The sequence below is a fragment of the Xenopus tropicalis genome, chromosome 1 (genome assembly GCF_000004195.4).
Source record: "Xenopus tropicalis strain Nigerian chromosome 1, UCB_Xtro_10.0, whole genome shotgun sequence".
In the NCBI taxonomy this organism is placed as follows: Eukaryota; Metazoa; Chordata; class Amphibia; order Anura; family Pipidae; genus Xenopus; species Xenopus tropicalis.
The window spans coordinates 214,759,625-214,781,763 of record NC_030677.2 but is presented as its reverse complement, the minus strand read 5'-3'; the positions used below and the strand labels follow the sequence as shown (position 1 = coordinate 214,781,763).

Sequence of the window (22,139 nt, the reverse complement as noted above, 5' to 3'; positions counted from 1 at the left end):
CGCAGGCTTACCCACTAACAGTGCCCCCCAGACTTACCTACTAACAGTGCCCCGCAGACTTACCCACTAACAGTGCCCCGCAGACTTACCCACTAACAGTGTCCCGCAGACTTACCCACTAACAGTGCCCCCCAGACTTACCCACTAACAGTGCCCCGCAGACTTACCCACTAACAGTGCCCCGCAGGCTTACCCACTAACAGTGCCCCGCAGGCTTACCCACTAACAGTGCCCCCCAGACTTACCCACTAACAGTGCCCCGCAGACTTACCCACTAACAGTGCCCCCCAGACTTACCCACTAACAGTGCCCCGCAGACTTACCCACTAACAGTGCCCCGCAGGCTTACCCACTAACAGTGCCCCGCAGGCTTACCCACTAACAGTGCCCCGCAGGCTTACCCACTAACAGTGCCCCGCAGGCTTACCCACTAACAGTGCCCCGCAGACTTACCCACTAACAGTGTCGGACTGGGGGAGCCAAGGACCCATTAGAAACCCTTAGGCCTTAGGCCCACTCTCCCCTTCTCTGTTCTCTCACTTTATTTAGTCTCTTAATTACTTCTTTTTACATTCTATTATCTATCCTTCCTCAATGCATTGTTTTTCTTCTCATATAGAATTGAGTAATGGCCATGGTATAGGCACACAGGGCAAATGGTTGGGTGGGCAGGGGGGGCCTCACACAGGGGCCCACTGGGAGTTTTCCTGGTATCCTGGGGGGCCAGACCGACACTGCCCACTAACCCCTGTTCTTTTTATTAAAGATATAGGATCCTTTATCCAGAAACCCATTAGCAAGAAAGATCTGAATTTTAAAAGTAAAAAATGTTTGTGTGGTGCCCAAACCATTCCCCAGACACCTGGTGGGGTATCAGTGGAGGCAGAATGATGGGAAGGGCAAATACCTAGAATGCACACTGGCTGCGCTGTACAGTAGTTGGCTTTACTTGCCCTTAAGTGCCTGAACCAACTAATGTTCTAGTGCTCCAATGAGCAGGGTCTGAGTTTGGACTTGAAGAGGTTCAAGCTGAGTCTCTTGCAGAGAAATGCAGGGAACAAGTGGGCAATCGAGTGCTTTTGGGGTGCAACGATGGTGCAAATGTTATGGGGGTCGTTCCAGGATATCCACCCTCAGTATGAGAAATCTCACACATTTGTTATGTGCCCTGGCAGTGACCATTCAATCAGGGGCACTTCAAAAACCTTGGGAACCCTTTGTAGTGTCGGGGGGCAAAGGGTCTATATCAGGCAACTCCATCTCTGCAGGTCAGAATTGTTCCAATATGTAGAAATAAACCAGATATCGCCGAGAAACAGAATAAAAATAAACATATAAAGCAAAGAAATAAAGTCATTTATTCTATTGTGTTGCTGGAAAACAAAGGAACTGAAAAATTCACTTGCAGGGTGAACTTCCCCTTTAATGGTTTTACTGAATTTGCTTTTCAGGTTCTTGCTTCGTGGGCCCCCTCACCCCAACTGGGCCCCTGGGGGGGAAGTGTCTCCGTGCGCAACTACAACTCTCACTTCCTGTCACTATAACGGCCCATTTACTGAAGAGCAATCAGAATCTCTGCCCCTCAATTGAGGAAAAAGTCAAACGTTTATGGGTGCAGGGTGCAAATGTACAGGAAACATGGCGGCTTGCACCCTTTATTTGCACTTTGCACCCTGCACTTGGGGTGATATCTAGGAACAGCTGAATGGGAAGCTAAAGTAATTGCAATTAAAAATCAGAGCTGTCAATCATATATTGCTGCCCCGCCTATGGGATAGAGGCGGGGCAGGCAATATATGATTGACAGCTCAGATTTTTAAATACATTTATAACAGCTGTGGATGCGCCAGAGGTTCTGTATTTAGCCCCCATTAATAAAGATAAGTCACTAATAGTCCCGCTAGAACCTATAATTATAGTAAATCATTTCTCTGATACGCAGGGTCTCAGCAGGCATCTCCACTTATATACATTGTAATAATAACAACCCATTTTGGGCCAGGACTGTAGCTGCTATTGGGCCAGGACTCAGGGGGCAGGACTGTAGCTGCTATTGGGCCAGGACTCAGGGGGCAGGACTGTAGCTGCTATTGGGCCAGGACTCAGGGGGCAGGACTGTAGCTGCTATTGGGCCAGGACTCAGGGGGCAGGACTGTAGCTGCTATTGGGCCAGGACTCAGGGGGCAGGACTGTAGCTGCTATTGGGCCAGGACTCAGGGGGCAGGACTGTAGCTGCTATTGGGCCAGGACTCAGGGGCAGGACTGTAGCTGCTATTGGGCCAGGACTCAGGGGCCAGGACTGTAGTTGCTATTGGGCCAGGACTCAGGGGCCAGGACTCAGGGGGCAGGACTGTAGCTGCTATTGGGCCAGGACTCAGGGGCCAGGACTCAGGGGGCAGGACTGTAGCTGCTATTGGGCCAGGACTCAGGGGGCAGGACTGTAGCTGCTATTGGGCCAGGACTCAGGGGCCGGGACTGTAGCTGCTATTGGGCCAGGACTCAGGGGCCAGGACTGTAGTTGCTATTGGGCCAGGACTCAGGGGGCAGGACTGTAGCTGCTATTGGGCCAGGACTCAGGGGCCAGGACTGTAGCTGCTATTGGGCCAGGACTCAGGGGGCAGGACTGCAGCTGCTATTGGGCCAGGACTCAGGGGGCAGGACTGCAGCTGCTATTGGGCCAGGACTCAGGGGCCAGGACTGTAGCTGCTATTGGGCCAGGACTCAGGGGCCAGGACTGTAGCTGCTATTGGGCCAGGACTGTAGCTGCTATTGGGCCAGGACTGTAGCTGCTATTGGGCCAGGACTCAGGGGCCAGGACTGTAGCTGCTATTGGGCCAGGACTGTAGCTGCTATTGGGCCAGGACTCAGGGGCCGGGATTGTAGCTGCTATTGGGCCAGGACTCAGGGGCCGGGATTGTAGCTGCTATTGGGCCAGGACTCAGGGGCCGGGATTGTAGCTGCTATTGGGCCAGGACTCAGGGGTCGGGATTGTAGTTGCTATTGGGCCAGGACTCAGGGGCCGGGATTGTAGCTGCTATTGGGCCAGGACTCAGGGGCCGGGATTGTAGCTGCTATTGGGCCAGGACTCAGGGGTCGGGATTGTAGTTGCTATTGGGCCAGGACTCAGGGGCCGGGATTGTAGCTGCTATTGGGCCAGGACTCAGGGGTCGGGATTGTAGTTGCTATTGGGCCAGGACTCAGGGGCCGGGATTGTAGCTGCTATTGGGCCAGGACTCAGGGGCCGGGATTGTAGTTGCTATTGGGCCAGGACTCAGGGGCCGGGATTGTAGCTGCTATTGGGCCAGGACTCAGGGGCCAGGACTGTAGCTGCTATTGGGCCAGGACTCAGGGGCCAGGACTGTAGCTGCTATTGGGCCAGGACTCAGGGGGAGGGCCTGTAGCTGCTATTGGGCCAGGACTCAGGGGGCAGGACTGTAGCTGCTATTGGGCCAGGACTCAGGGGGCAGGACTGTAGCTGCTATTGGGCCAGGACTCAGGGGCCGGGACTGTAGCTGCTATTGGGCCAGGACTCAGGGGCCGGGACTGTAGCTGCTATTGGGCCAGGACTCAGGGGCCGGGATTGTAGCTGCTATTGGGCCAGGACTCAGGGGCCAGGACTGTAGTTGCTATTGGGCCAGGACTCAGGGGCCGGCAGTTAGCAGGACAGCCTTACAGGGGCGCCATCTCCACGCTGCCCCCTCTCTCTGTTCTTCCTCGGTGCCTTTTCTCTCCTGTATAAATGAAACAAAATCCAATCACCTGACTCAGTAGAACCGACACAGATACAGGTAATACCATAAATATGGGGGGGCTTCTTGTGTTTATTGCTTCATATACAATGTTTGGGGGTGAGACCCTCTGTGAGGTACACAAACGAGCCATTAGTGAGTTTAACTTGTTAATTTGCATAGAGCATTGCGCTAATTACATAACAGTCATGTGACCCCCACACTATTACATTACTGATAAACCCCAGAACCCCGAGTGAGAAGAAACCAAAGCTGAGTGAGGCCAATACCCCTCAGTGTCATGTAAATGATCCAGTAGCCCAGAACTAAATAAACTTGCCCAGAACCTGCTATAATGACACAATGAGGGCAATGAGTAAGCCCCATGCAGAAGGGACCAATAGAAGGAGGTGTAGGTGTCGCCCTATGGGGGGAGAGGAATGGGGGAGACTTACCCCGAAATTGGCCGATGAGATTCCGGAAAGCAGGGAAATCTGAAAAACATGGAAATCTTCTTGTTAAACAGCAATTAGATTCCTCATTGAGACCCCCAAGTCCCTAAGTGCCCCCTTCTCTAGTATTTGCCACCTCAGCGGGGCAATCGCTTGTCTGTCTTTTCCTTCCAGAAATTCTCCCCCAGGTTTCCCTTTCAGCTCCGTCTGTTCCTTTCTGCTCTTCTTTATTCCAATCACTTTCAACTCATCATAACTTTCTCCTTTCCTACTTTAACCCCCTGTTATTGCCCCCGGCTCATACAATTCCCCTACAGACTGCCCCACGAGACCAATGAAAGTGGCTTTATGACTGATTTACTAACATTCATTTTTTCTGGCCTTCAAAGTCGTATTAAACTCAATCATTGTTGTATTTATAAAATTTTACGTTTACATTTGAAAATCGCACATTTTTCGAGCTGAAAGTATTGTGAAAAATTTGAGTTTAAATGAACGTTCATTTCCATGAATCTTTATTTTTCCCAAACAGGAAGTGTTCCAGCGGCCATTTTAGGAGCATTGGCGTTCGTTGTTGAAAAACAATAATGTGTTTAAGTTTCACTTGAAACTGGGTGAAGTAAAAAACAATGATGGGATTAACTTCCCCTTAAAACTGGGTGAAATACAAAACTATTATGGGATGAATTTCCCCTTGAAACTGGGTGAAATACAAAACTATTATGGGATGAATTTCCCCTTGAAACTGGGTGAAATACAAAACTATTATGGGATGAATTTCCCCTTGAAACTGGGTGAAATACAAAACTATTATGGGATGAATTTCCCCTTGAAACTGGGTGAAATACAAAACTATTATGGGATGAATTTCCCCTTGAAACTGGGTGAAATACAAAACTATTATGGGATGAATTTCCCCTTGAAACTGGGTGAAATACAAAACTATTATGGGATGAATTTCCCCTTGAAACTGGGTGAAATACAAAACTATTATGGGATGAATTTCCCCTTGAAACTGGGTGAAATACAAAACTATTATGGGATGAATTTCCTCTTGAAACTGGGTGAAATAAAAACCAATGATGGAATTAATTTCTCCTTGAAACTGGGTGAAGTACAAAACAAATAATGGTAACCCTAAACCCATTAGACATCAAACTGTCCTGGGATCTCTCAGAATAGGGGAGAATGGAACATGGGTGGATTTTGGGGGACATTTCATTGCTGGTCTGGTGAGTCCTGGGAATGTTATCCGATATACCCCCCAATTTCTAAAGGAATTCCCCCACATTACCTGCCCCCCGCTGCTCCCACTTCTCCCTCACAGTAACGCACAGGAGGATGAGGATCAGAACGGTCAGAAACAGCGGCTTCAGCACCAGCGACACCCGAACACTGTGAGAATAACCCCGGGGTTAGATGTGCAGCCGCTCCCCTCAGTGCCCCCCACTCATTGGCTAAGGAGATGGGGGGACATATTTGCCCCCTGTTTCTAGAATCCAATGCACACAGTTCACTCTCCTGCGTCATTGGGGTAAATTTTGGGAACCACAATGTCTGGGGCATTTGGGACGTGCATTTCATATTTACCATATTCAGTAGAGATTATGTTATTATATTGGGGGGGGGCACCCAGTCTGCTAAAGCCTTTCCCATAGTCAATTTGGATAATGGGAATAATAACAGGGGCCAAACCATGAGTGCGGGGGGGCAGCCGGTCCCACTTACTATGAGTCTGAGGCGCCTGTGGCTTTAGGGGTACCTGTAAGGGGGCAAGAGCAAGAGGTAAATAGCATTTAATGTAACTGCCCATCCCAAATTAGGCCCCTCCCATATACAGAAATAACAATGCAATAACAGCCCATATATATATATATAATGTAGGGGTACCTGAGAGCCAGAGTGAAGCCTCCCCAGGCCCAGCGGCTGTGAGAGCCCGGACTGTAACCATGTAACTGCTGCCGGGTTCCATGGGAATTCTATGTTCCATCACATTAGGGGGTAACCGCTGGGATTCCTCCTCTATCACAGTATGTTCCTTCCAGGCCACCATATTTAGCTGCAAACAAGAGAATGAGAAGCCGGGGCTGCACTTTGTATCCATCCTGCCCCATCTCAGGGCAAATAGCAGCAATGCAAGTACATAAGGGGCATTTGCTGCCTACAGGACTGAGTGTACATTGCTCCCTGTATAGATCAATCAAGGTCACGGTACTCTAAACTGGAGCATGAATACATTGCTGCCTGTATTTGGCAGAGCTGTATTCATAAGGGTGGGCACTAGGACCCAGCAGCAACGGAACCGACCCATGTCTAACAGGAGGGCTTTCAATTGGAGAATCTGAACCAATAAGAAAGCATTTAATAGCCCCAACCGCAGACTTTCATTGAAATCTTTAATTTTATCACAGAAAATGAAAGAAAAGTCTGGAGACTGGGGTTATGGCTTAGTAGGATGTAAAGAGTAATATTCTGAGACAATTTGCAATTGGTCTTCATTTTTTATTATTTGTATTTTTTTAGTTATTTCACTTTTTGTTCAGCAGCTCTCCAGTTTGGCGTTTCAGCAGCTATCTGGTTGCTAGGGTGCAAATAATCTTAGCAACCAGGGAGCAGTTTGAATGCGACACTGATATATTTATAGGAGAGGGGCTGAATAGAAAGATAAGGAATAAAAAGTAACAATAACAATAAAACTGGAGCCTCACAGAGCAATAGGGTTTGGCTGCCGGGGTCAGTGACCCCCATTTGAAAGCTGGAAAGAGGCAGAAAAAGAAGGCAAATAATTCAAAAACTATAATTAATAAATAATGAAGACCAATTGAAAAGTTGCTTAGAATTGGCCATTGTATAACATACTAAAGGTGAACCTACCCCTTTAATAAGAATGTGAATAAAGGGTAAAATCAATATCTCCAATTGATATAATGATCCTTAGTAAATATTTGGCTCCTTCTGGTTGCCGGGGGTAACACGACCATAGTAACTACCGTCCTTACCTGGTAACCCGTGATGTCCCTCCTGCTGCCCCCAACCCTCCTCCACTGTAACACGGTTTCTGTGGGACTCGGAACGCCAGTGATTTCCAGTTTTAGTGACACTAAGAGAAAAACCAAATAAAACCCAATGGGGCTCATTTATCAACACGGGGCACGTTTGCCCGTGGGCAGTAACTAATAGCAACCAATCAGTGATCGGCTTCTTTCAGTCAGCTTCAAGCAGAATAATGAATGCAACAATCTGATTGGTTGCCATGGGTTACTGCCCCTGGGTAAATTTGCCCAGTGTTGATAAATGACCCCCAGTGTGTGACTTAGTGACATTGCCATACGGGAGCTGCTAATAGATAGTAAATGCCCCCAGGCAATTGTATCTGAAGGGCAGTGGGACAGTAGGGGACAATCCTGGGGGCCCATTGGACCTTCTCAGATGGACCAGTAAATTGAATTGCTTGGCCCAAGGCTGTGATTCTTATAGTAACAGGAATATGTGCAGGGCATTGTGGGTAATGTGGGTTCTGGGGTTTGGCCGGATCCTAAAATGGTGGATTTGGTGCATCTCTAATAAATATATTGTATCATTACACAAAACTAAATGTGTTGCCAAGGAAACATGTCCCTTTTCACTGTTAAAGGCCAACTAAACCCAACTTCCAGCTTACCTACATAGGGGTCAAGGCAAGTGCAGGAGGCTTTTTCCACCTAAAAATAAAAAAGTAGAAAACAAAAATTCATACAATGATGTCTGAGAAAGAAAGGGATTGAGCAAATCTGCAGAAAGGGGAAAAGTTCTGGATCTTTCCGTTGCATAAAAAACAATTGTATTCACTATAAAGCTCAATAGAATCAGAAGCCGAACGTTTATTCGCCAAAGATCCGCGAGGCACGAAATCAATTAACAAATAAACGGCGTCTTTATTTCCTCAGTGCCCCTAGGAGGGCAGCGGGACATCCTTATTTGCCCCCACGAGGGCGGTGGGACTTCCTTATATGCCCCTAGGAGGGCAGTGGGACTTCCTTATATGCCCCCACGAGGGCGGTGGGACTTCCTTATTTGCCCCCACGAGGGCGGTGGGACTTCCTTATATGCCCCCACGAGGGCAGTGGGACTTCCTTATATGCCCCTAGGAGGGCGGCGGGACTTCCTTATTTGCCCCTAGGAGGGCGGCGGGACTTCCTTATTTGCCCCCACGAGGGCGGTGGGACTTCCTTATATGCCCCTAGGAGGGCAGTGGGACTTCCTTATATGCCCCTAGGAGGGCGGTGGGACTTCCTTATATGCCCCTAGGAGGGCAGTGGGACTTCCTTATATGCCCCTAGGAGGGCGGTGGGACTTCCTTATATGCCCCTAGGAGGGCGGTGGGACTTCCTTATATGCCCCTAGGAGGGCGGTGGGACTTCCTTATATGCCCCTAGGAGGGCGGTGGGACTTCCTTATATGCCTCTAGGAGGGCGGTGGGACTTCCTTATATGCCCCTAGGAGGGCGGTGGGACTTCCTTATTTGCCCCCACGAGGGTGGTGGGACTTCCTTAAATGCCCCTAGGAGGGCAGTGGGACTTCCTTATATGCCCCATTGGGATACCCTAAGTACAACTTAAAGGGGAAGGAAAGGTACAAACTCAGTAGCTTTATCAGAAAAGTAAATACAGCCATAAGCACTCATAGAAACATTGCACTGAGTCCTCTATCAAAGGAATTCTTGTCTTCTTTTGTGTAAACATGTTCTTCTGTGTCAGACTTCCTGCTCTCAGAAAAATCCTTCAGGGCATGGGCACGAGTCTGCTCAGTTTGCTCCCCTCTCCCCCCCCCATCAGAATTCGTTCCCCCTCCCATCAGGATTCTTTCCCCCTCCCAACACTGTGTAATCTGAGCTCTCATCAGCCAGAGCTGCAGCAGGAAGCTACTGAGACCGAGCTAAAATGGCAGCTGTTCTCTTAAACAAACAGAGGGAGCTTCTAGGGCTGTTACTCTAGGTGGCACTAATGTGGCCAATCTAATGGCAGTAACATACTAAAATGCCTTTCCTTCCCCTTTAGGAAGAGCTCATTTCTTAGGGGAAGCGCTACCATCAGGTGCCTCACTTAATAAGAAAGTTCTTTAAGACAGTAACATTTGTAGAGAATGTAATAACTGAGCATAATGGAAGGACTCCGCACCTGTGATATATAATATGAAAATTCTTTCTGTAGTTTTGATGAATTAGAAGTGGGGGCAATAAATATTTAGAAACAACCCACCTCCTTCCATTTACTGGTGACTCTCAGGTAGACTTTGTAGTTCCAATCTGGGCTCAGAGGTGAATTGAAGAAACCATCATAGTACAACCCATCTCCCAGCGTAAATGTCCGACTCTTTGTAAGTTTCACAGCTGGGAGTAGCACCGCAGTGTACAGAGTCGGAACCTGGCTGGAGTTGTACCTTGTACTGGTGTAACTGGTGCATAACTGCCTCAGGCTCCCGTTCCAGCCCCCGGACACAATAATCTCATAGGAACTGGGGAGAGAAAGAGAAAGATTGCACTCATCTGAATAAAAGCAGATATAGTGTAAATAGGTAAGAAGGGTGGATAGAGGGGTGGATACTCCAGCTGTGCGGGAACCTAATGTGTAGTAACTCAATGTTCTAGCATTTCCTCACAATGTTTTATTACATTTTTTAATTTGATTGCACATTTTCATCCTTTTCATGCAATAATATCCTGCTTATGATCTACTCTCCAGGTTGTCATAAGGATTGAGGAGGATTTAAGGATTTTGAGGGTGACAGACTGTGCAACTCTAGGCAGTGGCAGCCGGTGGCTTCTAAAGCAAATAAAGCATAAAAAGAGCATTAATACAAAAGATACAAAGATAAATGTGGCTCTTTATAGGTCCCTGGGGGTCACATGGAGGGGCTGATGGACATCAGGGGGTCATATGGAGGGGCTGATGGACATCAGGGGGTCACATGGAGGGGCTGATTATATAACTATGTGGGTTCTTAGCAAGACCACAATAACACACAATGGCATTACTAACCTAATGGGCCCATTGGAGTCAGGAACAGGGTGTAGCTGGAAAGTCGCCGTAGTGTCACCGATCGCTATCTGATTCTTTAGCGGAAGGAGAGGCTCTAGAAACAGAGAATAGAAGAGACGCATTTTGGCTCAGGGACCTCCTACTGTAGAACCCATAGGAAAGTGTTAGGGGGCGCTAATTAGAACTGACAAGAAAATGAGGGGTTTAAAAGAAATATCCTACTGTTTAACCCTGTGGAACCCAGAGGTGCAAGTGATGGGGCAAACAGTAGTCGTGTCCCAGTCTGCCCACACAGCATGTTGGTTTCCCAGGAAGTTGTTATGTAATAACCGTGATTAGTAGCTGGGAGGGGGCAGTAGGGTCAGTAATGCAGCCAGTGTGTACTGAGGCCTAATATTCTATATTATGTGCTGTGTGTAATATACTCAATATACTGGCAGGGAATGCCAACCCCATTACCTCCTATAGAAGTCTCGTGAGCCCAGACTGCAGGTTCCCCGGGCCCAGATACAGTGAAGCCTCGGAGAGTCACAGTGTAGTTGGTTCCGTATTTGAGCTCCATATTAAACTCTGTCACGTTGGGTCCCAGCCAATGAGATTCTGTTTCACTGAAGGTAATATCGTATTCTCTATGGGCCGAGATGTTCAGCTGGGGGTTAAACACAAATATTATGTATGTAGGTAGGTAGATAGGTAGGTATGTGTAAGGGGCTGCTGGGGTTTGATCCCAGGACCTCCCGGCTGTTGGCTGTTCTCCCTAACCATTGAGCCAGGGGAGCAGCCAGTAAGAGGGGATTGCCTTGTATTCCCTTTCACCTGTCTCCTGGGCTTGGTAAAATCACCCCAGCAGCCTTATTGGCTAGGTGGGATCAGCCAATCAGGGCTGACTCTGCCCTATATAAGCCCAGCCCTCCTCACACACATTGCCTGAACATTGGTTACACTAAGCACTGGGACCTGCCCCCTAGTTTGTGTTTCCTGTTCTGGGTTCTTGCCTTGTTTCCTTTCTTCCTTTGCTCCTTTGTCTTGTCCCTGTTCCCGCTCCTCACTCCTGATCTTTGTCTTACCCGCTCTGTCCTGTTCCGTCCTGTCTGGTCCCGTCTGGTCTATGCCCGCTCTGTCCCTTCCTGTCCTGTATGGTCCCGTCTGGTCTATGCCCGCTCTGTCCCTTCCTGTCCTGTATGGTCCCGTCTGGTCTATGCCCGCTCTGTCCCTTCCTGTCCTGTCCCGTCTGGTGTATGCCCGCTCCGTCCTGTTCTATCCTGTCCCGTCTGGTCTATGCCCGCTCCATCCTGTTCTGTCTGGTCCCGTCTGGTCTACGCCCTCTCCGTCCTGTTCTATCCTGTCCCGTCTGGTCTATGCCCGCTCCGTCCTGTTCTATCCTGTCCCGTATGGTCTATACCCGCTCTGTCCCTTCCTGTCCTGTATGGTCCCGTCTGGTCTATGCCCGCTCTGTCCCTTCCTGTCCTGTCCCGTCTGGTGTATGCCCGCTCCGTCCTGTTCTATCCTGTCCCGTCTGGTCTATGCCCGCTCCATCCTGTTCTGTCTGGTCCCGTCTGGTCTACGCCCTCTCCGTCCTGTTCTATCCTGTCCCGTCTGGTCTATGCCCGCTCCGTCCTGTTCTATCCTGTCCCGTATGGTCTATACCCGCTCTGTCCTGTTCTGTCCCGTCTGGTCCAGTCTGGTCTATGCCCGCTCTGTCCTGTTCTATCCTGTCCCATCTGGTCTATGCCCGCTCCGTCCTGTTCTATCCTGTCCCGTCTGGTCTATGCCCGCTCCGTCCTGTTCTATCCTGTCCCGTATGGTCTATACCCGCTCTGTCCTGTTCTGTCCTGTCTGGTCCCGTCTGGTCTATGCCCGCTCTGTCCTGTTCTATCCTGTCCCGTCTGGTCTATGCCCGCTCCGTCCTGTTCTATCCTGTCCCGTCTGGTCTATGCCCGCTCCGTCCTGTTCTATCCTGTCCCGTCTGGTCTATGCCCGATCCGTCCTGTTCTATCCTGTCCCGTCTGGTCTATGCCCGCTCCATCCTGTTCTATCCTGTCCCGTCTGGTCTACGCCCGCTCCATCCTGTTCTATCCTGTCCCGTCTGGTCTACGCCCGCTCTGTCCTGTTCTATCCTGTCCCGTCTGGTCTACGCCCGCTCCGTCCTGTTCTATCCTGTCCCGTCTGGTCTATGCCCGCTCCATCCTGTTCTATCCTGTCCCGTCTGGTCTACGCCCGCTCCGTCCTGTTCTATCCTGTCCCGTCTGGTCTATGCCCGCTCCGTCCTGTTCTATCCTGTCCCGTATGGTCTATACCCGCTCTGTCCTGTTCTGTCCTGTCTGGTCCCGTCTGGTCTATGCCCGCTCTGTCCTGTTCTATCCTGTCTCGTCTGGTCTATGCCCGCTCCGTCCTGTTCTATCCTGTCCTGTCTGGTCTATGCCCGCTCCGTCCTGTTCTATCCTGTCCCGTCTGGTCTATGCCCGCTCCATCCTGTTCTATCCTGTCCCGTCTGGTCTACGCCCGCTCGTCCTGTTCTATCCTGTCCCGTCTGGTCTACGCCCGCTCCGTCCTGTTCTATCCTGTCCCGTCTGGTCTACGCCTGTTCCGTCCTGTTCTATCCTGTCCCGTCTGGTCTACGCCCGCTCCGTCCTGTTCTATCCTGTCCCGTCTGGTCTACGCCCGCTCCGTCCTGTTCTATCCTGTCCCGTCTGGTCTATGCCCGTTCCGTCCTGTTCTATCCTGTCCCGTCTGGTCTACGCCCGTTCCGTCCTGTTCTATCCTGTCCCGTCTGGTCTATGCCCGCTCCGTCCTGTTCTATCCTGTCCCGTATGGTCTATACCCGCTCTGTCCTGTTCTGTCCTGTCTGGTCCCGTCTGGTCTATGCCCGCTCTGTCCTGTTCTATCCTGTCCCGTCTGGTCTATGCCCGCTCCGTCCTGTTCTATCCTGTCCTGTCTGGTCTATGCCCGCTCCGTCCTGTTCTATCCTGTCCCGTCTGGTCTATGCCCGCTCCATCCTGTTCTATCCTGTCCCGTCTGGTCTACGCCCGCTCCATCCTGTTCTATCCTGTCCCGTCTGGTCTACGCCCGCTCGTCCTGTTCTATCCTGTCCCGTCTGGTCTACGCCTGTTCCGTCCTGTTCTATCCTGTCCCGTCTGGTCTACGCCCGCTCCATCCTGTTCTATCCTGTCCCGTCTGGTCTACGCCCGCTCCATCCTGTAACAGCCCCTGCCTGAAGGACTCACCTTCCCTTCTCCCACTCATAACAGAGTGTGTGTGTGTGTGTGTTGTTTAGTGTGTGACTGTTGGTTTGTGGGCCAGAGGTACCGCCCGTGTTGGGCCCAGATTTGGCAGATTTGGCAGAAATGTTCCATCTCTATAGGGGTAAAACCACATAAAAATCACTGGGAAACTGATAGTTACTGTAGGGACCCATAGGGTTAAGCTCCCTATGGTGTTATCCCTTATCTTTTCCTTATCTGTGCTGTTATAGGGCAGAGCCCTCTACACTCAGGTTACAGTTATTAGGCTACCCCCTATAGGTTTAGCCCAGGTTGGCCACTCCCCTTGGCAGACTATATAGTGTCTTGCACAAGGAAGTGTCTTCCTCTTTGGCTGCTGTTGTCTCAGGCTTCACGTCATCGAGCCTGGAGGCATAAGGCCCCAGTAAGGAGAACCTGCCATTTGTAAGTCGGGGACAGGGCCCCGTGAATGAGAACAAGCCAGCACAGTCAGTTATATGTAATAGCGCCCTCTAGGAGTGGTGAGCATAGATAGCTTATTTAGTAAGGGCAGCACTCGCCCCACCAAAGGAGACTGTAAGGGTTTAGTCTAACCCAGGCTCTGTATGCCTTGCTGTAGGGACCACAGTTAAGACGCAGGACTCAGGCAGTTCCTTACCCTGAACCATAGTTGGCTGGAGGGGATCCGTTCCAGTAAAGGGCATCCATTCCTGGTATACAGCTAATACTCTGCATATCCTCCAAGTGGGCTATACTGTTACCTTGAGTGTCACTTCTGCTGTAATTCTCTGTGACCATCCACTGCTGTGTCTGTGAGTATAATCCCTGCTGCACTATTAAGTTGTGCCTTTGTCCAATAAACCTGTACTATAGTTTATGAGCAAGAAACTTTCTGGCGTCCATTATTCTATCTGCACCACACAAACTTATCTAGTTGTAGTTCAACAACACCCTCAGCTCCATTAATACCTCCCACATAGCGGAGGCCCACTCCTGTGTATTAAGGTCGCATGTAACACATGCTCTACAGCCAAATACTAGCCTGGGTTGGCCATATCCTAGCCAAACAAGTGTTACATTTGGCGCCCAACGTGCTTTTTGAATTGATATACAGTATTCAATTTATTTAATCCGGAGCCATTGCCTTGAGGGACTGAGCTGCTGTGTGTGTGTCTTTAAATTTTCGTGACAGGCACTGCCGGACGCGATAGGAAAAAGGCGCCGCAGGCCGTGGGTTCGGGCTTGAAAGGTTCCCCCGAGTATTCCCATTGGCCAGCGCCACTGTCAATCATCTCATTACTAGTTTTGGCGCTCTTTTTGCTGAAATCCCGCGTGAAGTAACCTGTTTACGAGATTTCACCGGGGAGGGGGCAGGAGCTGACGTCACGGCGGCCATCTTACGACTCGCATTAGTGAGAGTGAGACGCGTGCACTAGAGCTCCTGTGCCAAAAAGATTGTAAAACTGTTAGCGGCTGCTACTAATACAGTTTTTCTAAAGCTAAATAAAACCAGCATCGCCTACCCTACACTGCAGCTGCAGAGGGACCCAGCGGCGACTGGCGAAGTGGTACCGGAACCTACCCAGAGCTTGCGGCTGCAGCCTGGAACACTTGGCCGGGACACCACAACTGATATATTTGCTATATCTCAGCATAGCTAATCTTACCTGCGGCTGCGGGAAGACTGCTGTGGTGCTGAGACCTTCCGGTGCGACTGGGACCTGCGAAAGGATTTATTGTTGCGGCTGCAACTTATAATTGCCCATTCTAAAATGGCGGATGCATCCACCCCCCGCCAACTGACACCGGAGGCACCCGAAAATGTGCCTGAATTTGTTCCCCCACAGAGGTATACCTGGCTAGGTACCTTTGGGGAACGTTATGAGGAAGACGGGTCCAAATGGGTAGAGGCCTATTGCGGGGGTTGCTATACGGAGATATCCCAAGCGTGGAGGGATCTGGAGGCCAGATGCCCGTTCTGTAAGACCCGCTGCTGGACTGAGCCACTGATTATACCCCAGCACCAATCCTCTGATAAGGGTGCCAGTGCTTCACCAGGCTCAACAAGGCCTGCAACCCCTGTACCCGCCCCGGTCCAGAAACAAGAGGCCCCTATGCCAACCTAAGAGGGGACCTCAGGGGACATATTATTATCCTCCTCAAATTCATCTGAAAGTGGGGAGTTGTGTGCAGATACTGCTGCTATATCCTGGGCACCGGTTGAGGAAGCTAAGCCTCCCACCATTGCTCCACCAAACCCCACTATCCCTGATGATCCAGCCATACAAAGACTGCTGGAAATAATGAGGGGAAAAGGAAGGGCTAAGTCAGAAAGCAAGGAAGAGAAAAGTACCATTTCATCCACAGGGAGTGGTATGCTGCTGGGTAGCACTACAAGGCGTAGGTACCCAAGACCTAATTGGGCCATGATGGACTTTGGGCCCCTACCAAAGTGCTCTTTACCCGAGGAGGAGTATAAATTTCAGTCCACCATGCCACCTGCTGATACAACGCCTAAAGGGAAGGCACAGAGTCTTCCCCCAGAGTGGCCATGTACTCCGCCACCACCATATGCCTTTAGCAAGGATACGTCCTGCTGGGTGGCTCCGGGGAGAGCTGACTCTGAAAAATTCAGATCAGTCTCCAAAGTGCAACGCCTCATCAACACCCAGGTATATGAGAAGTGGGGCTTCTATATGCCGTACGCTCCTGAATGGGTGTACGATGAAGTCACAAAGCATGTCGATGAGTGGCTTTATGGAGAGCTTATCCGCAGGGAGAAGCTGGGCTCGGGAGGTGTCTTCAAGAAGGATCCCGAAAAAAGACACCGAGATGTTGACTACCTCTATGATGTTTCCCAAGAGCGGTGGTTCGGGCGTACCATCCTAAAACATGGAGTAAAGTCATGCGGAAAGTACCAGGAGGAGTGCATGTTTGCCCTCAGTTCGGAAGTCCAAAGTGGAGGTCGGATTGACAAACCGCACCCCGCTTACTATGTCTCCTACGAGGTGACAAAGGCAAAATACGAGCGGAATATGCATTGAAAAACCCCATGCTTGTTTCGGATACCCTCCACTGATGGGATTTTCCCCCGGGTGGGAGGTGGGCTTATGTTCCCCTAAAGTTAAGGGCAACACCCACCATCATTGGGCACATACCTGTTGAACTCCCATTTGTTTGAGACTAAGGGTGTGACCCCTCCTTCAGTTTATATCCACAGAGATGGATTTTGTTTTTCAGTTACCCATAAAGTGGGTTTGTTTACATTTTTCATAGTTTGGAACTCTCAATCCTCTAGTGAGAGACTGTAAAGTTTGTTTAAGTTGGGTGAACAAGAAAAGACTGCTGTGCCCCACCCTACTACAACTTCTACTTCAACCTACCTCACCAATGGTAGGAACCCATTGCCTAATCCACACCTACGGAGTGCATGTCGGGAGATTCATGAACACTGGGTTAGGGTGGAAGGCCTGGACTTAATAAAGTTGGTGGGTGGGAATGTGTCACAGTTTAAATTGTGCCCAATAACAATTTCTTTACAGCCAAGCAAAGTGCCTGGAGACACCTGAGTGAAGGCAGGATCGTTCCCATGTGTAAGTGTGTGCCTGAGCCCCCTGTTAGTGGTCAGGAAGGTGACTCAAGATTCTCTAAGTATTGTGCATGTTATACCTCTGTTGCAGAGCCAGATGGTATTTCATGGATCTATAAGTAAAGTGCCTGAGTGATCCATAGTGACACTCATGTATTGTATATGGTTTACAGGAACGTAACGACTAACGAAATATTTTGTTTAAACCAAAATTCTGTTACAGCTAAGAAGGTGCCTGGGAACCTGTACTTCAGGAGTATTTCCCATGTTGCACTGGGGTGATCCTACAGGACACTCAAGGTGCATATGAGAAAATAAAAGTTGCTGTATGTGCCTAATCTTTTCTTTGCAGATATCCAATGTACCAGATACTCCTCAGGAGAGGGTATCAGAAACGGATGTAAGGGTACTGTATTTTTGCACTAAATCAATGCACTACTGTTATTGCTTGAAAAGTGTACTTATTGTTATTTACCATTGCCGGGTCGGAATGGATTCTTCCCTCGGGTGAATGTAGGGACCCATAGGGTTAAGCTCCCTATGGTGTTATCCCCTATCTTTTCCTTATCTGTGCTGTTATAGGGCAGAGCCCTCTACACTCAGATTACAGTTATTAGGCTGCCCCCTATAGGTTTAGCCCAGGTTGACCACTCCCCTTGGCAGACTATATAGTGTCTGGAACAAGGAAGTGGCTTCCTCTTTGGCTGCTGTTGTCTCTGGGCTGCACGTCACTGAGCCTGAGGCATTGGCCCCAGTAAGGAGAACCTGCCATTTGTAAGTCGGGGACAGGGCCCCGTGAATGAGATAAAGCCAGCACAGTCAGTCATATGTAATAGCACCCTCTAGGAGTGGTGAGCATAGATAGCTTATTTAGTAAGGGCAGCACTCGCCCCACCAAAGGAGACTGTAAGGGTTTAGTCTAACCCAGGCTCTGTATGCCTTGCTGTAGGGACCACAGTTAAGACGCAGGACTCAGGCAGTTCCTTACCCTGAACCATAGTTGGCTGGAGGGGATCCGTTCCAGTAAAGGGCATCCATTCCTGGTATACAGCTAATACTCTGCATATCCTCCAAGTGGGTTATACTGTTCCTTAAGTGTCACTTCTGCTGTGTTCTCTGTGACCAAGTTCTATACTGCTGTGACTGTGAGTATAATCCCTGCTGCACTATCACATTGTGCCTTTGTCCAATAAACTTGTACTATAGTTCATGAGCAAGAACCTTTCTGGCATCCATTATTCTATCTGCACCACACAAGCTATCTAGTTGTAGTTCAACTACACCCTCAGCTCCATTAATACCTCCCATATAGCGGAGGCCCACTCCTGTGTATTAAGGTCGCATGTAACACATGCTCTATACCTATCACTAGCCTGGGGTTTGCCATATCTAAGCCAAACAAGTGTTACATTACAATGAACAGGGGCCCCTAAAGTATCGGGTCAATGTGCACCCCCAAGAGCTGCCATGAATCTGCCCAGATGGTAAAAACCCACTGAGAGCCCCCCTGTAACTGCCCCTGTACCCCGGCACTGATGGGGGTCACTACTGTGGGGTTATATTACCTGGAACCCAGTGTAGACCTTGCGCCCCTCTGACAGGCGCCATTTCAGCGCATTATCAGCGCCAGTCGGGAACTGGGTGAAACTGGGTCTTCTCAGAACTGTAACAGAACAAAGGGCTGTAAGTGTCTCTCTGCGGGAAAGGACCGCAACGTCTCTGGGAAATTATTTTTATTATTGTTACAAGATCATTAAAGGGAAAATAATACATAAACACCGTCTGAACGGCTCAAACAAAAGTAATGCGGCCCCTGTGCGTTCATTTATTAAGTGAAAGTCCCCCCCCCCCCTGTGCCCATAGAAACGGCTCTTTTGGGTTAATAAATCAGTTTTAGGCACGCAGAGTGCCCAGTCCGAGTGCCCAGTCTGAGTGCCCAGTCCGAGTGCCCAGTCCGAGTGCCCAGTCCGAGTACCAGTCTGAGTGCCCAGTCCGAGTGCCCAGTCCGAGTGCCCAGTCCGAGTGCCCAGTCTGAGTGCCAGTCCGAGTGCCCAGTCCGAGTACCAGTCCGAGTGCCCAGTCCGAGTGCCCAGTCCGAGTGCCCAGTCCGAGTGCCCAGTCTGAGTGCCCAGTCCGAGTGCCCAGTCCGAGTGCCCAGTCTGAGTACCAGTCCGAGTGCCCAGTCTGAGTGCCCAGTCCGAGTGCCCAGTCTGAATGCCCGTTTGAGTGCCAGTCCGAGTGCCCAGTCTGAGTGCCCAATGGGCAGCCTATTCCCAGGTTTAATGGTTTATAATGTTTTTTCTTTCTACTCACCAATACAGGGATCCGGCTCATTCCAATTACTGCTGGTTCCATTCCATTCACATCTAACTGCCCCCGATACCCCGTGATACCCGGGGGCACAGGTCACCGATACCGATTCCCACAGATCATAGAAATCTTTGTTCAAAGATAACGAACGGATTCCTGGTGCTGTCGGCTTCGCACATTGCTCTGGGAATAACACAATGTAATTAATAAGGATGAATTTAACCCCATGAGCTCCGCATTCTACTGAAATCAAAATGGGAAATGTCAGGCGGCACCTTCAGCCCCCCAAGAGCAGGAAGAAGGGGTGACACTGGGGGGGGGGTTCCTCTGTCCCATTGTAACAGGTAAGTTACAGCTAAAGGGATCCCAAATGGATCCTTTAAAAACAATACTAATCTACCAGATTATATAGAATTTTACAGAGCAACAAAAAAAAAAGTCCCGTGCGTCGCCCTTTTATCTCCCCAAGAGACAAACATGAGTGTCCGGTGTGATTCCTGCGTATCCCCATCTGTTATTTATTGTGCATTAATTACATATAACCAAGAATCCCAGCTTAGTGCTATGGGAACGGTGTTTGGGAGCAGCTGCAACTGACATTCTGTTTTATACAACAAAGTAATAATATAGATTTTTAGTGACACTGATTGTGAATGGGACAGGGCACACAGGTAGGTAACTATGAGCAATACATTAAACTCGGGTAAGTACCCTCCCCTGGGCTTTGTGTGATTGGAATTAGCGTCTGTGAATCAATAATCAATGACTTTCTTATCTCTTGAGAAACCCTGGTGCATTACACCTGGGGCTGTGCTGACTTTGCTGGTTACTGAAGCGCAGGGGAAGGCAATGGAGCTGCCAGCAAAAGTAGTTTGGCTTCGTAAAACCAAAACAGAATATAAAACTATATCCACAGATGGGTCAGTCCGTGAGTGTGAGCATGGATACTGGGCATGGATATGCAGTTCACCTGACTGCCTGTAGGTGGCAGTGCCACTCAAGCTCACTAGTTACACGGATACTGGGCATGGATGTGTAGTTCACCTGACTGCCTGTAGGTGGCAGTGCCACTCAAGCTCACTAGTTAGGTGGATACTGGGCATGGATGTGTAGTTCACCTGACTGCCTGTAGGTGGCAGTGCCACTCAAGCTCACTAGTTACATGGAAACTGGGCATGGATGTGTAGTTCACCTGACTGCCTGTAGGTGGCAGTGCCACTCAAGCTCACTAGTTACATGGAAACTGGGCATGGATGTGTAGCTCCCCTGACTGCCTGTAGGTGGCAGTGCCACTCAAGCTCTTTGGTCTGTCAATAAGATTCTGTGTTTCTCCAGATTTCTGTGCTGTGGTTTTGTGCCCTACCCCATGTACTTACCCACACAGCGAATAACTGACTCATCCCACACAGACTTATCCTGTTCAGCCTTACAGGTTATTCTGTCCTGTGAGGGTTTATACCCCCCTGGGCACCTCACAGATACCCCAGTGTTGGGCAGATAATATCGTTGGGATGGAACAAGCTGCACACGTATATCTACGGAGAGATCTGATTCCCTGCACAGCTCTATAAGAGAGAAACATGACAGGCTGTTACTATACACCATATGCAATTTACTCTCATTGGGAAAAGCTTATGGGGCAGTGGGACCCTCTGTATTGCCCCCAGGGGCAGTGGGACCCCCTGTATTGCCCCCAGGGGCAGTGGGACCCTCTGTATTGCCCTCAGGGTCAGACTGTAACAGTCACATGATCCCTGTTATGCCCCTAAACATATGGTACTTACCCACACAGAGAATGGGGGCAGTTACATCCCACACAGACTTATCCTGTTCAGCCTTACAGGTTATTCTGTCCCGTGAGGGTTTATACCCCTCTGGGCACCTCACAGATACCCCAGTGTTGGGCAGATAATAATCCTGGGGTGGAACAAGCTGCACATTTGTACCCAGGAAGAGGGCAGATTTCTGGCATTGCTCTATAAGAGAGAAACATGACAGGCTGTTACTATACACCATATGCAATTTACTCTCATTGGGAAAAGCTGATGGGGCAGTGGGACCCTCTGTATTGCCCTCAGGGGCAGTGGGAGACTCAAATGCAATTTCCCAGTTATACTGGCGCTGAGGAACAGGGGAAGCAAATTCCTCTATCAAAAGAAACAGGATTTCTTGTCTCATTTTGTATCACATGTTCTTCTGTGTCAGACTTCCTGCTCTCAGAAAACTCCTTCAGGGCACGACACAAGTCTGCTCAATTTGCTCCTTCCTCCCCCTTCCTTCTCCTGCTCCCCCTCCCATCTGAATTCGCTCCCCCTCCCAACTCTGTGTAATCTGAGCTCCCAGCAGCCAGAGTTGCAGCAGGAAGCTACTGAGACCGAGCTAAAATGGCAGCTGCTATTTTAAACAAACAGAGGGAGCTGCTAGGGCTGTTACTCAGGCAGGTAAAGCTTTCATGACAACTACATGAATGGGTGGGCCAGGGGTGTGTCCAAGGGGGCATCGGGGGCCCCACATCCCTCACACCCCAGTAATTACCAGTGCAGCGAATAGGATCATCCCACGTGGCACTCGTGCTATTCCCTATACATCTCATTGTCCTGTTATTGGGGTAATACCCCGGGCTGCACCAAACGCTCACGGATTCCCCTGGGTCATAATGTTCCTTCTCTCCTGCAGTTCCGTTTATTCCCTTTATCTCTGAGAGGCGACACTGAGCTGTAGGGACAGTAAGTTTCATTGTTATTGTAACAATAGAATTGATATTTCAGCTCTTTGTTCTTTTACTTACTTACTCTACTATGCGGAACTAGTTAAACATTACT

General features: G+C 49.6%; 1 protein-coding gene across 1 annotated transcript; it reads right to left on the bottom strand.

Annotated features, from left to right (window-relative positions):
• Positions 1–1,335: 1,335 nt before the first annotated feature.
• LOC108644514 lies at positions 1,336–19,493 on the bottom strand. The gene is made up of 12 exons (XM_031895026.1): positions 19,321–19,493; positions 18,573–18,670; positions 10,657–10,846; positions 10,198–10,291; positions 9,418–9,673; positions 7,842–7,881; positions 7,180–7,280; positions 6,071–6,239; positions 5,909–5,942; positions 5,475–5,575; positions 4,184–4,222; positions 1,336–3,731 (listed from the first exon to the last, which is right to left on the bottom strand). The coding sequence occupies exons 3-12, from the start codon at positions 10,757–10,759 to the stop codon at positions 3,670–3,672; spliced, it is 999 nt and encodes a 332-aa protein (XP_031750886.1). The 5' UTR covers positions 10,760–10,846; positions 18,573–18,670; positions 19,321–19,493; the 3' UTR covers positions 1,336–3,669.
• Positions 19,494–22,139: the final 2,646 nt, after the last annotated feature.